Source organism: Dermacentor silvarum, chromosome 5, assembly GCF_013339745.2.
Source record: "Dermacentor silvarum isolate Dsil-2018 chromosome 5, BIME_Dsil_1.4, whole genome shotgun sequence".
NCBI classification, from domain to species: domain Eukaryota; kingdom Metazoa; phylum Arthropoda; class Arachnida; order Ixodida; family Ixodidae; genus Dermacentor; species Dermacentor silvarum.
In genome coordinates this window covers 95,452,242-95,468,295 of record NC_051158.1, presented here as the reverse complement: position 1 = coordinate 95,468,295, position 16,054 = coordinate 95,452,242, and the positions used below count along the sequence as shown (strand labels likewise).

At 45.4% G+C, this 16,054-nt stretch overlaps 1 protein-coding gene and 1 long non-coding RNA gene across 2 annotated transcripts; one reads left to right on the top strand and one right to left on the bottom strand.

Annotated features, from left to right (window-relative positions):
• Window positions 1–8,030: 8,030 nt before the first annotated feature.
• On the top strand, window positions 8,031–9,351 carry LOC125945907 (uncharacterized). Its single transcript, XR_007467201.1, has 3 exons — window positions 8,031–8,068; window positions 8,710–8,818; window positions 9,238–9,351. It is a non-coding gene; the product is annotated as an uncharacterized LOC125945907 (long non-coding RNA).
• A 4,625-nt stretch (window positions 9,352–13,976) lies between these two features.
• Window positions 13,977–15,728, bottom strand: LOC119454246 (putative nuclease HARBI1). The gene is made up of 3 exons (XM_037716223.1): window positions 15,191–15,728; window positions 14,969–15,100; window positions 13,977–14,461 (listed from the first exon to the last, which is right to left on the bottom strand). The coding sequence occupies exons 1-3, from the start codon at window positions 15,726–15,728 to the stop codon at window positions 13,977–13,979; spliced, it is 1,155 nt and encodes a 384-aa protein (XP_037572151.1).
• Window positions 15,729–16,054: the final 326 nt, after the last annotated feature.

Sequence of the window (16,054 nt, the reverse complement as noted above, 5' to 3'; positions counted from 1 at the left end):
TAAGAATTTGTCTCCATGTTTTAAAGCCCTTGTCTATTTCTTAAGCAAAGGGATTCAAAATAATAATTTCTAGCTGCAATGCAACACGAGTAAACTCCCCATATACTATAATACTAACTTCTAACAATTTAACTGCATACATTCTGCTGTCATCTCCCAATAGGAGATAGCATTCGAGACTTATTCAGTAACGTTATAACTGCTCTCCAAGCCGATGTTAAATATGCTGCTAAATGCTTCATCTGAAAAAAAAGTATACATATATCTATTATTACTAAATTGGCCGATGACCTTGGCGCAAGTTTATCGTATGTACACGTTGTTCCCCAGTGTGTACCCTTGCACTTTGTTTCTTGTCAGCAGTGTCCTTGTTCCCAATAAATCTGCTCTAGGTAACAAATTCTATATAGTAGTCACCAGGAAACAAGCTTTTCTTATGTGTTAGAGAAGAAAGGAAAGGCAAAAGCTAGTAGATCTCTTGTAGAATTAAAAAAAACCTTTCTCTAAAGTGGTCTTGTAAAGAGTTTTTTGGTGTTGCAAAACCAGAACTACTCTTACTAGTCATGGCTGACAAAATGCTCGTTGAAAGAATTCGGTGATGTGTAGGGCTTTCATAAGGAAGGGCTGCAAATGTGTCTTTGCTTTCAGTGAGATCACACCAAAACAACATGAAAAGAGTAAGCTGAACTGAAACAATGGAGGCTGCTTTAGGAAGCAACTTCATACAGCCCACCTTACCTCAGATGAGTTTGTACATGACACAACAAGTATACGATTAGTTTTAGTAAACAATGACCTCATGTTTTCAATTATAATATTTTTGATTGTTTCTAGATGCCTAAAAAGGCATATGTGCTGGCAAGCTTTTTGAGAATGTGCTTTCTGATTGTTCGGTAAAAGTAAGCAAAAACTATACATGAAAATTTTGAATGTTTTGGTTTTAGCCGAGCGAAATGATTACTTTAACAGAAGGTACTTTCTGGCAAAAGATTAAGAAGATGGCTGTCATCACCACCGATGCTGATGATAGGATCATGATACCTCTGTCTCTCAGGAACAGTCCTGAATCTGGCATTTGGTTATATACTATAGTCGGGTACAACTTTAGAAGACAGGAGGAGGCCCCGCCCAGTTGACCGAAGCGCAGCAGCCAATTCCTCCGCGACTAAATAAATAGTCCACTCAAAAAATTGTGACTGCTTCTAAAACGCGTATTTGTCGGTATAAATAAGATTTGTGTATCTTGACGAGTGGTTTGGTAAAACTATCATGATGGAAATGCTACCGCACATGCCGGATCGCGAGAGAAAAATAACTCCGTGCCTTCTCCAAAGCTGTGCGTCGTCTACTACGGAGCAAGATCGACGGCACCGGGCGTTGCAGTCGCTGGCTTAATAGCATAAGATTCATATATTTTTTTTATGTGTTTGCACAACCTTATTTTTTAATGTGTTGAGCTTATTTTTAATGAATATTTTTTTTCACGGTTGCGAACCTGCGATCTCGTGAGTTCGCGCACAATCGCCGCGGCATTCCATGCGAGTTTTCCGCCATGGAGCCCATCGAGGTGACATCGGAACGCGATCCTTTGTTGCCGAACGAGCCTTGTGTCGCCTCGATGACCACACCACCAAGGAGCCTCGGCAAGAACAAGAGCGGCCACATCCTGAACAGCGATTCACGCAACATGATCTTCCACTGCTCCAACGTTTTGGCGTAACAGGCAGCCCGAACACAGCGTGGAGGACACGAGCAAGTTTGTCGCCGACATGCTTGGTGTCAGCGAAAGGACTGTGTTCAGGGTGAGGGAGGAAGTTAAAGCTTCGCACTTTTCGGGTGGCAAACTGACGACGCCCTCGCGAAAGTGCCCACGCAATGCGGAGAAGAAAAGACGCAGCGCGAAGTTTTACAGCTTCACGTTGTGCGCGCTGAGATCATGTGTGCACGATTTCTTTCGCCGCAACGAGATACCGACGGTCGAGAAGGTAACTACCGAGTTCTCGGAGCGTATGTAACTACCATCACTAAGGCGGTGTACTGTGCGTCGCCTGCTTGCCGAGATCGGCTTCAAGCACGAAAAGAGAAGCCGCAACTCGCCGCTTATCCACCGGGATGACATCACCGATTGGTGGAATCGCTACCTCCGTGACGTGGAGCGCTACCGGGCGGAAGGCCGAAAGATCTTCTACCTGGACGAGACATGGGTAATGGCGGGACACACTCAGTCGATCATGTGGACAGACACCATGGTGCAGAAGCGCGGACGCCTGTTCGCTCGAGCAAATGGCCTGACGACGGGTCTAAAACAACCTTCTGGGAAAGGTCAGCGCCTGATCGTGACGCACATCGGCAGCGAGGATGGTTTCGTCGAAGGCTGCTTGGATGTATTCAGAGGCCACGAAGAAATGGACGGCAATCGCTTTGAGGGCTGGTTCAAAGACGTTCTGCAGAAGTTGCCAGCTGGTAGCGTCATTGTTTTAGACAATGCATATTACCATAGCCGGCGAGAGGAGAAATTGACGACGACGACCTGGAAGAAGGAAAAGATACAGGAGTGGCTCACAAGCAAGAACATCACCTACGGTGAAAGGATGATAAAGAAGCAGCTGCTTGAGCTGGTGGCTTCTGAAAAGTCACGCTTTCTGAGCTACATCGTAGACAGCACAGCTGTAAGGGCCGGTTGCATTGGACTCAGGCTCCCGCCGTACCACTGCGAATTTAATCCCATTGAGCTTGTGTGGGCCAAGGTCAAAATGGAATCGCTGCGGACAACAGACTTCAATCTGTCGACGGTCGACGTCATCTTGAGGAAGAAAATCAAGCAGGTAACGGCGGAAGACTGGAGGAAGAGCATTCAGCATGTGATGGACTTGGAGGCAAAGTTCAGACTTGACACGTCTGGGAGTGAGCACATACAACCCATCATCATCCAGCTGGTTGAAGGTGACATTGAAGAAAGCGACTCCGACTGCGAGCTGTCTAGCATTGAGCCACTCGACGAAGCATAAAGGCTTCTTATTAACAAAATAACAGCCCTTATTAGGGCTTCCAAATTTTGCCGGGGGGTTCGCAACAGCCAACCATTCATTCCGTGACCTCTCAAATAAATAAGCAGTTCCATTTATGGCATATTCCTTATAATAGAAGCTCAATTCTGATAAGCAACGTCCTGCAAACATTGTGCTCGATTTAAGAAGTGGCATAGAAACACATTTAAATGCTGGCATATCTGAATTAAAACACTATTGTTAACCCCGATTATCGTTGGCGGCTCAAAATGCTCATTCGGGCAGCCACCGTCGAGTTTGACGCGCCCCATAGTGAAATAGCAGAAGTCAGAGCATGCTTTATGGTTATGTTGGCAGTCTGCACGGGCCTGATTTTTCGGCCCGAGCCCGGCCCGGGCCCGCTTTACGAGGCCCGAGCCCAGCCCGGGCCCGTAATACAAAGCCCGAGCCCGGCCCGGGCCCGGGCGTACATGACCGAGACCAGCCCGGGCCCGGCCCGGGCGTTCATTACTAAGCTTAGCTAGGGCCCGCGTGTGCATGACCAGGCCCGGCCTGTAAGAAAAAAATTCTTTTTTTTTTACTTACAGATTGTACCGTATCCGTCAGCCTCACCTTTTCGAGGTTTAATCAGCTGCAGTATATAAGCAATAAAAGGCCGAAATCTTTGTTTCTCCCACGGGAACATCAGTAATCCGGCCCATTGCCTGTGCTACTATTTTTCTGGTGGTGCGCATGCACTTATCTTGATTTGTACGATATGGTTCTATGATGTAAATTAGCATGCAAATATAGAGGCCGTTTCATTTTAGCTGAACCATATTTTTAAAGATTGCCTGTGGCAGATAGCAGAGTTATAATCCTTGATCTAAACTACTCAATGAGGCGGCCATTGCTTCCACGATAAATCAAAACGCCTAATTGAAGAATTACCATAATTAGGCTAATTAACGTTTTAATTAATTATTTTATGGCACATCTTTCAATCTACGAATTAGAGCCGCCGAGTTTGCAAGGCGTATCCACTTGGAACGAATTCTCAGGACTAAACCAGTTTCGAGATAATAATTTTCAAAGTGTCCCACGAAATCAATCAAATCAAATCAATTTATTGTCCAGTTTACATGCTGGACGGTCATTTTGGTCTAAAAGCTACATATGTAACTTGACGTGACCCATATAAGACTAGGCAAGGCAATAGTACAGCAAACAGTGTGCACACATGCACAATAATTTCCATATATTTTCAGCTATCGCTGGAATTCCTCATAGACAAATTAGCTATGAACGGAAAGACAAAGAATATTTGCGTCACGGCGAGGTAACAGAATTGGAAAAAAATTTAACATAATGCATTTTAAACAACACTACAATAACAATACTAGCTATAGAAAACAACGCAACACCAGCTATACAACATAGCATGAGACTGAATTTTACAAGATCAACATTTGCTAAGAAAACGAAACAGGATTTACATTATATACTCAGAACCATACACAAAGGCAGAATAATAATCACATCAGATACATTACAAGCGACCAAAGTGTCAGCTGAGTTCTTTCTTACTGAAATTTTTGAATCTGTTCAAAGTGAATGGTAGGTAAAGTATTAACGACTGATGCTTCTAGAGTGTTCTGAAATATGGAATTGACCATATCTCAGGATTTCTTGTGTTCGCATTAATGCGACGACGCTCTAAGGAGGCTAATTGTTTTATGTAGTTCCAAGGTAATTCTGATATCGATAGCCTAATGGATGGTCAAAACGCCTAATTGAATATATAACATAATTACGCGAATTCCCTTCTTTATTAATTATTTTACGGCACATCTTTCAATCTACGAATTATAGCCGCTGAGTTCGCAAGGAGTATGCACTTGGAACTAATTCTCAGGACTGAACCAGTTTCGAGATATTAATTTTCAAAGTGTCCGACGAAATGCATGGGCATTCCAGTTAACTTTTTGAGGAAAACGTTGTTTTATGCATTGAAGCACAAAAGTAACTGGCCTTAGCGCTAAAATAATGCCATAGTATCGACACTCGTAATAGTGCGATCGCAAAAGCGGTAACATGGAAATGGTTTGAGGAGTGGTTCTTTGTATAATTTATTTTTCCTTACGTGGAAACAATGTTCGTTCTTGCGGAAAAGAAAAAAACATTTAGCGTAGCTTGCACTGGTGGCGCAATGCTAAACAGACAGCGGAGATGATGGGCACCTAGCTAGTCCTGGCTTTTGGGCTAGACTAAGCACTACCAAGTCATCCCCAGCATTTTCCGGAATTTATTTATTATTGATTGATTATCGATTAGCTATTGATTGGCTATCTATTGTCAATTGCAAGATATTGACCACGTATTTGGGCTAGGCTAAGCACTACCAAGTCATCCCCAGCATTTTCGGAAATTTATTAATTATTGATCGATTATCGACTAGCTATTGATTGGCTATCAATTGCCTATCGATAGGCAATTAGTCCCAATCATTCTTAGCTAAGCTTATCGAGGCTCAGCTTCGCTAGTTCACAGGTGTATGTGCCATTAGACTTGGACCCTTTCTACACTGCTGCCAGGATCGGCCCACATTTTTGGATTCAGCGGACACATTAGGCCCGGATGAAACAGCTCCGCTGTTAAAAATGAGAACTTCATCTGTTTTACTATTTTCTTTGATAAGATATAGTCATGTGATATGATATACAGTCAAGAGAGCGGTGTAGATCTGAGAACAAACGGGGATAACCGATATTTTAGTTGACATTAAGCGGAAAAAATGGAGTTGGGCCGGCCATGTAATGCGTAGGATGGATAACCGATGGACCATTAGAGCTACAGAATGGATACCAAGAGAAGGGAAGCGCAGTCCAGGACGGCAGAAAACTAGGTGAGGTGATGAAGCTAGGAAATTCGCAGGTGCAAGTTGGAATCCGCTAGCGCAAGACAGGGTTAGAGATCGCAGGGAGAGGCCTTCGTCCTGCAGTGGACATTAATATAGGCTGATGATGATGATGACAGTCATCTTGCACGTGTCACTTCAGCTTGGCACAGAATGTACTGAACCATGCAATGCATAAAGGTCGCGTGTGCTCGAGGGCCTCCTTAGGCCCTTCAATGGACAGGCCCGAGTCTGGCCCGGGCCTGTGGCTTCAAGCCTGAGCCCGGCCCGGGCCCGCGGCCTCAAGCCCGAGCCCGCGGACAAACGCTGCGGACGGCCCGGCCCGGCCCGGGCCCATGCAGTGCTCTAGTCTGCACTGGAAATGACAGTCATGTCATAGGGAGTGGTGGTGAAATAGCAGCAGACAATACGAAACTGACAGCCACAGTCAGCAGCTTGAATGCCAAAGCACATTCATGTGGTAGCATTGTTAATGTTGTTATCTAGCTCACACAAGTAATGCGATTAAGAGAACAAATATAAAACATCATTAGCTTAGTGAGGCCGAAACTGCTCATTCAGGTAGCCACCGTCGAGTTTGACGTGCCCCATAGTGAAATAGCAGCAGTCAGAGCACGCTTTATGGTTACGTTAGCAGTCTGCACTGGAAATCACAGTCATGTCATAGCGAGTGGTGGTGAAATCGCAGCAGACAACACGAAACTGACAGCCACTGTCAACAGCTTGAATGCCAAAGCACATTCATGTGGTTGCATTGTTTATTTTGTTATCTGGCTCACACAAGTAATGCGATTAAGAGAACAAATATAAAACATCATTAGCTTAGTGAGGCCGAAACTGCTCATTCAGGCAGCCACCGTCGAGTTTGACGCGCCCCACAGTGAAATAGCAGAAGTCAGAGCACGCTTTATGGTTATATTAGCAGTCTGCACTGGAAATGACAGTCATGCCATAGCGAGTGGTGGTGAAATAGCAGCAGACAACACGAAACTGACGGCCACAGTCAGCAGCTTGAATGCCAAAGCACATTCATGTGGTTGCATTGTTCGATTTGTTTTTTTTTTATCACACAAGTAATGCGATTAAGAGAACAAATATAAAACATCATTAGCTTAGTGAGGCCCAAACTGCTCATTCAGGCAGCCACCGTCGAGTTTGACGCGCCCCATAGTGAAATTAGTTGGAGCACGCTTTATGGCTCCGTTAGCAGTCTGCACTGAAAATTGAATTTGTTGTCATAGCCAATTTTCAATGTATTAATCTGACTCGAGCAAGTAATGCGAATGCAAGCACAATTACTAACGTGATTAACTTTGCTAGCATTTTTTGTCATATTTACGTACCGGAAAAATGCTCAGTAAAGTTGAACGTGTTTTAGTGAGTCACTTTGTTCATTACAAGCCGTAGGCAAAATGACGGAGATATTCAGACAGTGGTATTGGGGAAGTAATAAATGGTGAAAGTTGGGGCGCTATAACGTAAAATGATTCCAAGTTGGTTTGATTCCAAACTCTTTTGACGCCGCAGAACATGCGTATGGGGGCGGGACACGAAGACGTTTTTCAAACAGGCCAATCAGCAGTCTCCATCTTTGCCGGAAGCACGCTTTGCTTGTTTTTTACTCCTAAAGGGGCCGTATAGCAACTTCATGTTAGATATAAACGTCTAATAAATAGATCATTATTTTTCGCTGACATTAAAATTGTTCTGTAATGTTTTGACGCGCAAGTGGCAGACGCGTATTGCCAATTATTTTCAAGTATTCGCATTTTTCGAGCCGTAGTCACAAACGCGTCGATTCCGCATCCGAGCCATTCCGAGCCATTTCGCTGTGCACAGGTAAGATGGCGGCTACGTAGAAGCGGCTGATCAGTGCCGTGGCCCGCATTTAGTGTACCTTTGCCCGTAACGCTGCATGATTAGATGAGTCTCGGCCTCCGTGGTGTGCTTTCTCCCGAGAATAATTTCGGAAGCTGTGAACATCATGGAAACCGTGAAAGCGAAGCGCAAGGTGAGTAATCAACATCGACCTCTTGTGCCTAATGCCTAGACAGTCGCCTCTGAACATCTGCAGTGGTCGCGGGATGCTCACATTTGCTTTTATTCGCACAGGATAACCAAGGACCGATGAAGGTTGGAAAGCAGTACATCGCAACAGATACTGGTAAGCAAACTTTTTCTTTTTCTTCTCACAACGATCTGAACTGTCTGTCTCCGGATGTGGGTGAAGTGCGCAGTGATAAATCCCCACTACATGTTGGAAGTGGACTTAACCGGGAAAAATGATCTGTTATTTTATTTGTTTGTGAAGTTTATTATGTTTCAGAAAAACAGTAACTATGTTGTGATAATGTTACAAAACATTGAGTAAGTGTAACCGCTATATTTTAGCGGCATGGTGAAATGATATGTGAAACGATACGACTTGTTGCTTGTATTAATTTGCTGCGGTCCGGCGAAAATTGAAAGTACGAAAAAATGGCGGCACCTCCAAAGGGACCCCGCGTATCGGCAGCTGCGACCACTTTGCAGTTTATGGAGCAGCACCCGTACTTGGCGAGAGGCGCCACAAGCCTCTCCCCAAGTATGAGTGCTGCGCATAAAAAAGCGTTGTGGAACGAGCTGACTGCTGCGCTCAACGCGCTAGGGCCGGCTGTAAAAACAGCCCGGCGCTGGCGCCAGTATTGGGCGCGAATTGTGCACGACATGAAAAAACTTGCCGCGCAAGTTGGGTCGGAGAAGAGGTGAGCCTGCAGCTATCAACATACTTCGGAACGTAAGCTCACTGTGTTCATGTTTTTGCAGGCAAACCGGAGGAGACAGGTTGGGCGGGCTGGAGGGCCATGTGATGGACGTGTTGAGCCGGACTGGCCGAGGCTACGCGCCGGTCGATTTTTTCGCTGATGACGCCGAGGTGCGTAGTGGTTTGTGTTGCTATGTGGACCGGTTTGGGGAAGTTGCACTGTTCAGAGCTGATGAATGTTTTACTGCTGTGTGTTTATGTCTGTTTTCTTGCAATTAAGAACACATGCCAGCACATGATATCGATACTTCGCAGAAATGAAAATCTGCCCCCCCCCCCCCCCAGAATATCATAAGAAACCAATGCTGTTCAGAAATGTTCTGTGATTTATTATATGGGTCGTTACTCCGTGAAGCATGTGTTGTCACGAGTAAGTCAGTTGATGTATCAAGCATATTCTGTACAGAGTGAATAAATCTGAATAGACTTGGCAAACAGTTCATGGAACTGAAGCAACAATAACAGTATTCAAATCATATTCATCAGGTGCAATGCTCACATAGTGTGTCTACTATGCTTTGTTGTTGCAGCAGGCAAGCTCAAGCGAAGAGGAGGCCGCTGCCGCCCATGTGCCTCTCCCGACAGCCCCACCCCAAGTGTCCGTGGGCACACAGCCGGGGACGAGCGGCACTGCACGTAAGGCACTTTAAGAGCAATTGCAATGCGAAGCCTTCAGAACAAAGCACTGCCTGTTGTGAACTTTTACACAGAAAAACACTTATTTCACATCATCATCATCATCATCATCATCATCAGCCTATATTTATGTCCACTGCAGGACGAAGGCCTCTCCCTGCGATCTCCAATTACCCCTGTCTTGCGCTAGCGTATTCCAACTTGCACCTGCAAATTTCCTAACCTCATCATCCCACCTGACTTTCTGCCGTCCTCGACTGCGCTTCCCTTCTCTTGGTATCCATTCTGTAACCCTAATGGTCCACCGGTTATCCATCCTACGCATTACATGGCCTGCCCAGCTCCATTTCTTCCGCTTAATGTCAACTAGAATATCGTCTACCCCCGTTTGTTCTCTGATCCACACCGCTCTCTTCCTGTCTCTTAACGTTACTCCTAAGATTTTTCGTTCCATTGCTCTTTGTGCGGTCCTTAACTTGTTCTCGAGCTTCTTTGTTAACCTCCAAGTTTCTGCCCCGTATGTTAGCACCGGTAGAATGGAATGATTGTACACTTTTCTTTTCAACGACAGTGGTAAGCTCCCAGTCAGGATTTGGCAATGCCTGCCGTATGCACTCCAACCTAATTTTATTCTTCTGTAAATTTCTTTCTCATGATCAGGGTCCCCTGTGAGTAATTGACCTAGATAAACATATTCCTTTACAGATTCTAGAGGCTGACTGGCGATCCTGAATTCTTGTTCCCTTGCCAGGCTATTGAACATTATCTTTGTCTTCTGCATATTCATCTTCAACCCAATTCTTGCACTTTCTCGATGAAGGTCCTCAATCATTTGTTGTAATTCCTCTCCATTGTTGCTCAATAGGACAATGTCATCTGCAAATCGAAGGTTGCTGAGATATTCGCCATCGATCCTCACTCCTAATCCTTCCCATTCTAAGAGCTTGAATACTTCTTCTAAGCATGCAGTGAATAGCATTGGAGAGATTGTGTCTCCTTGCCTGACCCCTTTCTTGATAGGTATCTTTCTACTTTTCTTGTGGAGAACCAAGGTAGCTGTGGAATCCTTGTAGATATTTGCCAAGATATTCACGTATGCCTCCTCCACTCCTTGATTACGCAATGCCTCTATGACTGCTGATATCTCTACTGAATCGAATGCCTTTTCATAATCTATGAAAGCCATATAGAGAGGTTGATTGTACTCCGCAGATTTCTCGATTACCTGATTGATGGCATGGATATGGTCCATCGTAGAATATCCCTTCCTGAAGCCAGCCTGTTCTCTTGGTTGACTGAAGTCAAGTGTTGTCCTGATTCTATTGGAAATTATCTTGGTGAATATTTTATACAATACTGAAAGCAAGCTAATGGGTCTGTAATTCTTCAATTCTTTAACGTCTCCCTTCTTATGGATAAGTATAATGTTGGCGTTCTTCCAGCTCTCTGGTACACTTGAAGTTGTGAGGCATTGCGTATAAAGGGCCGCAAGCTTTTCAAGCATGATATCTCCTCCATCTTTGATTAAATCTACTGTTATTCCATCTTCTCCAGGCGCTTTTCCCCTGGTCATGTCTTTCAAGGCCCTTCTAACTTCATCGCTAGTTATAGAAGGAGCTTCTGTATCCGGTTCATCACTATTTCGAATGGAAGAAGCTTGGCTGTTTTGGCTATTGTACAGGTCAGTATAGAATTCTTCTGCTGCTTTTACTATGTTATCGAAATTGCTGATGATATTACCATGCTTATCTTTCAGTGCATACATCTTGCCTTGTCCTATGCCTAGTTTTCTTCTTACTGATTTCATGCTGCGTCCATATTTTGCGGCTTCCTCAATTTTTCCCACATTATACACACTTATTTCACATAGTCACCTACAAAGAAACACAGCTAGTCCCTGCCATAATCTGACTGTGCAAGACGAAACTATATTCTGTTTGACTAATCATACCACTTGTAATGCAGCTTCTGTAGCGTTCAAGTTGTCGTGTAGAAATTAATATTGGTGCAGCATATTGTAGTGCTGTGGTGTCGCTTTATTTATTTATCCAACTGTAAGGTTTATATTGCATACAGCTTGTTGCCGGGAATAGTTTCCTATGTTTCCACCTATGAACCAGTGAATGTTCAACATAGAAGGGCACAACAAATTTGTTATCCTCTTTGCCCATTTAATTTTTAAGGACCATCAACTCGGCAGCAGCCCCGAAGACCACCCTCGGCAGCAGCGGAATACGCGAGGCAGGGGCAGCTGGCGGAGGCTGCAAACGTGGAGGCTGTCACCTTCCACCAGATGCTCCTTGAGCAAAACAGACAGGTACGTACAACTCGCCCAGGTTGCCATTTTTTAAGAGCGGATCTGTATTCACTGGGCTGAAGTGTTCATTGGTTTGTTATGTATCCTCTGTGAGGTGCTTTCTCATTCTGTTACTTCGCAAATTACAAAGAATTTCCGTGGTTGCATGTACCGGCACAGCATGCTCATCTTTTGCAGGTAAATTCAGGTTATCACTGACATTGCCTTCTTAGTGACAAAAGTGATTTGGTAGCATTTTCTGTTATTGAACATGTTTTTAACATAACAGATCATAATAACAGATCATATACAGTTTGTAGTTCCACTTCTCACGTCATATGCACTGAAAGGTCATATGCCTACGTTCTCACTGCCCTCTAGAGTAACCGTGCTGAAAGTGTAACCTTTGCAAACACTGATGAAACGAACAATTTAATTTCGTATCTTCTAGCTGCAGTAAGTGCATTTTTTTCGCAGCATCATCAACAACTGGTGAAGGAGCCGAGGGCCTCCCTCGTGGCGCAGCAGCAGTTGGCGGTGGAGTCGAGGGGTTTGCGGGAGGCGACTGCCCTCATCGCAACTACATTGCGCCAGCTCGTGGCTGCCCTTGCCCCTGGCCTTCGCGAGCCGCCTCAGCCGTAGTTTGTGACCGGAGTCACTATTATATGTTGTTTACTATGTTATTTGTTTATTATGTTACGTTTCTCATAATGCATAATTTATTGTAATTTTTTTCTTATGTTTAGTTCCACTTGCTGAGCAAGTTTGTCTCAGTGAGTGAACTGTATGTCTAATGTTTCATCTTTTTGGTTAGGTGTGTGCTTTCGTTTTGCTGTTTATGAGCTATTTATGTATTTGCTGCTTTTCAAGGAACATATTGACTATGTGGTCACTTTTATTTTAGCCACAACAGTATTTCACAGACAAATGCTGTGATAACAGGTATTGAAATCCACTGTTATGATTTTCACACTATTTTTATGTTGTTTCCAATCTTTTTTGCCCTATGGAAGCCACAAGTGGCCATAGTATTTCTTTTAGCAACAAGTGCGTGTTACGTGCAATAGTTATTGTGATATATCAGGTTGCCATATCGGTGATAGCAATGCCCATTGCTGTTGAGAATTTCATCAGTCCCCATTGATGTTGAGAATTTTTTATACACCCAACGTAGCCATTGATGTAGCCATTATTTTACTACATTCACTGGCAGGCTGTTCTTGTTGGCCTTGTTATATGTCAGATTATCAAAGTGCACGGTATTTTTTCACGTCTGTCGTTCCATAAAGGCGCCGGACTGCACTTTCACACTGGTGGCCTTATTGTGGCAGTAGTTATTGCAAATAGCATCTATTTTGTGCTACAAACACGGATGCATAACAGGCAAGTCTTGCAACACCTTTTTCTGCTGTGAAGTTGCTGGGTGAATGCGAATGGTTGTGGATGAGCCCAAAGAAAAACAGTGTGAATGACAGACATTTATGTGATTTAATGTGTGCCAGCAGCCTTTCACAATGTATTAGATCCCATTTAGTAGAAACCGTACTGTCACTTTGGCACCGTACCCTGTGTACATTGATTTGTATCATGATGACTGTTATTCACTTCGAATAAAACATGACACTGAAGATGTGTTGAAATTGTTCGTTTACTGTAGGGACATGAAAGAACGAGTTTCAAGAACATCAGTGGCACTTGATATCGCTTTTTACAAATATATGTACAGTTATACAACTATGTACGAATGAATGTACATCCAAGGGAGCATCATGTGCTTGACATGCCAGGCGATCTGTGTCAGCACGACTTGGCCTGTTGAAAAGGAACTGTGCGGAGGCTGTGTGGCAAAGCTGTGTGGGGCCTGCAAGGTGTGCAAGAACAGTACATATGATGGAGCGAAAAGTGTTGTGCTTTGTTGCGGCCCAAGCAGGAAGCGAGGAGACGAAGTCCAATATCCTCCCATGCACAGTGCAGACGGCGGTGACAGTGACGGTGATGCCAGTAGATAACTTCATCAAGACGACAGTAGCAACATGAGCAGCAGCAATTCAACTAGAAAACTCCTGCTGCTCAGAGAAGTGGCTACGACATTCTGCCAATGACCACAACGTTGTCTATCCACAGCTACTAAGTAGTGTCGCCGTGGAATGCTGCAATAATCACCAGTTGCGACAGGTATGGTGGTACACACGCTATGTGTACCACCATACCTCTGAAAGCTATGGTGGTAATTTAGCAGATTCTATAAAAAACACCACGCTATCCACTCATGCCAATACGCCTTCACGTTGGTTCCTTCTCTTTATTAGGCATATGTGCCTGACACTGCAGGCACGTTTACTGCTGCTGTCGATGCTGCTGCCGGCGCAGCCGCCTTCGCACCCTTCGCAGGTAGTGCTGGTGCTGCTGTCGTGTGGTTCCGAATATTAGAATTAAATTGTCACGGGCAGCACACTCTTTTAGGTACATTATGCGTGCGGGCCTCGCTCGGGGAACTAGAAGTGGGAGGGGGCCACCGTTTGCATCGTCACTGCTGCTGTTGCTGCTGTCATCATCATCAAACGCACTGTCACCTTCATCAAGACACAAATTGTGCAACACTGCACACGCTGCAACAATGTTAGCTGCGCGGTCTGGTTCATAGTGGAGGGCACGGTACCTCTGAAGGCAGCGGAAGCGGCTCTTCAGAAGTCCAATGCAGCGTTCCACTACGGACCGCATGGAAGCGTGTGCAGTGTTGTACCTGCCTTCTTCAGTGTGAGCGGGAGGATGGCCTGGGACAGGAGTTAGGAGCCATGGTTCCAGGGGGTAGTCGCTGTCACCTGCATGAGCATAAAAATGGTATGGTATCAAATGGGCATGGTTGAGCTAGTGAAGCATGAGTCATGTTACATACACCTACTAGACAGAGGCTGTAATAAAATAATGTACAGGCTGAGCACTTGATGCTGCTATGATCAGCACAGATAACAATAGCTGGTCGTAAATAGTAAACTTCATATTATTAGCATCCAGCAAGGTGGCCGTTTGGCCGAGTTGTGGTCTGTATTCTCGAATTAATGTCAGTGTAAAAAATAATGGGGCAAGGCAAACGTTCTTTCTTTCGTAATGTACACACTTAATTTACATTAGCTCGCAATAAAGCAGTTAAATGTCATTTTGCTGCAAGCAGATACTCATTAAAAAAATTTACCAGCCCGCCTATGTAACCTATACTTAACACGCTACTATAATATAAATGGTTAGGGCTTCCAACATATACTCTTACGGCGGGAGTACACTTTATTGTGGGCTGCTAGGCAACTGTATGAATTTTTCCCTCTGCTCACCGAGCAGGAGGTGCTCGCCGGCCTTCGCAATGTGTCCCTCCTGGAAACGACGACGCAACCACGTCGTTCTCCAGACGTGTGCGTCGTGATCCGACCCCGGTCTCAGAGCGTCGACGGCCAGAATCCGCATGCCTGCGTCGCAAATCTGACGAAAGCGTCCACAGCATCAGCCACGCGTTGCTATGAAAGGCAAATTAGACAAACATGACGATACTTACGAACATGCTGTTAAATGCATAGAAGCCTTTGCGGCAATGTATGCCGCCTTGTTGTCGCCCTTCGGTGCGATGATGGAAATAAGGCTGCCGTCCACGCAGCCGATGATGCCGGGAATGCCGCCGCGTCGAAGGAACCCTTCTTTCAGAGCTGCCTTTTCCTCCGACGCCCTCAGGTAGTGGACCCACTTGTTGTGGGTCCCGGCGTGGACGATTGCCTCCGCCACGCGTCGCACGCACTTGCTGACCGCAGGCTGCGTCACGCCAATCGTCTCCTCGCTCCCAACGGACCCCTGAAAGCTGCCCGTCGGGAAGAAACGCAACGCGCACAACACTTGTCGCTCCACCGACAGCGCTGTTGATCGCACGCCTCCGAGCTCCTCCGCCACTTCGCCGCACAGCCACCGCACAGTTTCCTTCCTCAGACGAAAGTGCTGCCGAAACACGTCGTCTGGCATGTCAAACGCGTCCTCGGCCTCTCTCCTTCCGCGCCTCCGCCCGAGCTGACGAGCCGCCGCCGCCAGCACCAGCAAGAACGCCGCCATTTTTTATTCCAAACGGAACGGGTCACTCGCCGGTGATTCCGCGATGTTTCCTGTTTTGATCGGCATAATTTAGCATAAGTAGTGCGTAAACGTCACTATGACGGGTCAGTTTTTGCGGTTTCGTGACGTCGCTTGACGCGCCGTCGAGGTTGGCGCGGCCTCGGAAATATGAGCCAATCAGCGAGCGGCGATCGTGGATTTGGAGTCAAAACAGTTTGGAATCATTTTACGTTATAGCGCCCTTGCAAAAGCTCTCACAGCACTGCTTTGCTGGACTCCATTCACTAGAAAACTGCATTCGTATTGATGAAAGCGTCAAGACAGGA

What these genes read in the sequence shown, in the direction of transcription:
- LOC119454246 (XM_037716223.1), bottom strand. Translation starts at nt 15,728, where the DNA reads ATGGCGGCGTTCTTGCTGGTGCTGGCGGCGGCGGCTCGTCAGCTCGGG. An exon ending in TTCTATGCATTTAACAGCAT is followed by an intron (nt 15,101 to 15,190) that starts GTTCGTAAGTAT and finishes TTTGCGACGCAG; the next exon opens with GCATGCGGATTCTGGCCGTC. An exon ending in CGGCGAGCACCTCCTGCTCG is followed by an intron (nt 14,462 to 14,968) that starts GTGAGCAGAGGG and finishes ATGCTCATGCAG; the next exon opens with GTGACAGCGACTACCCCCTG.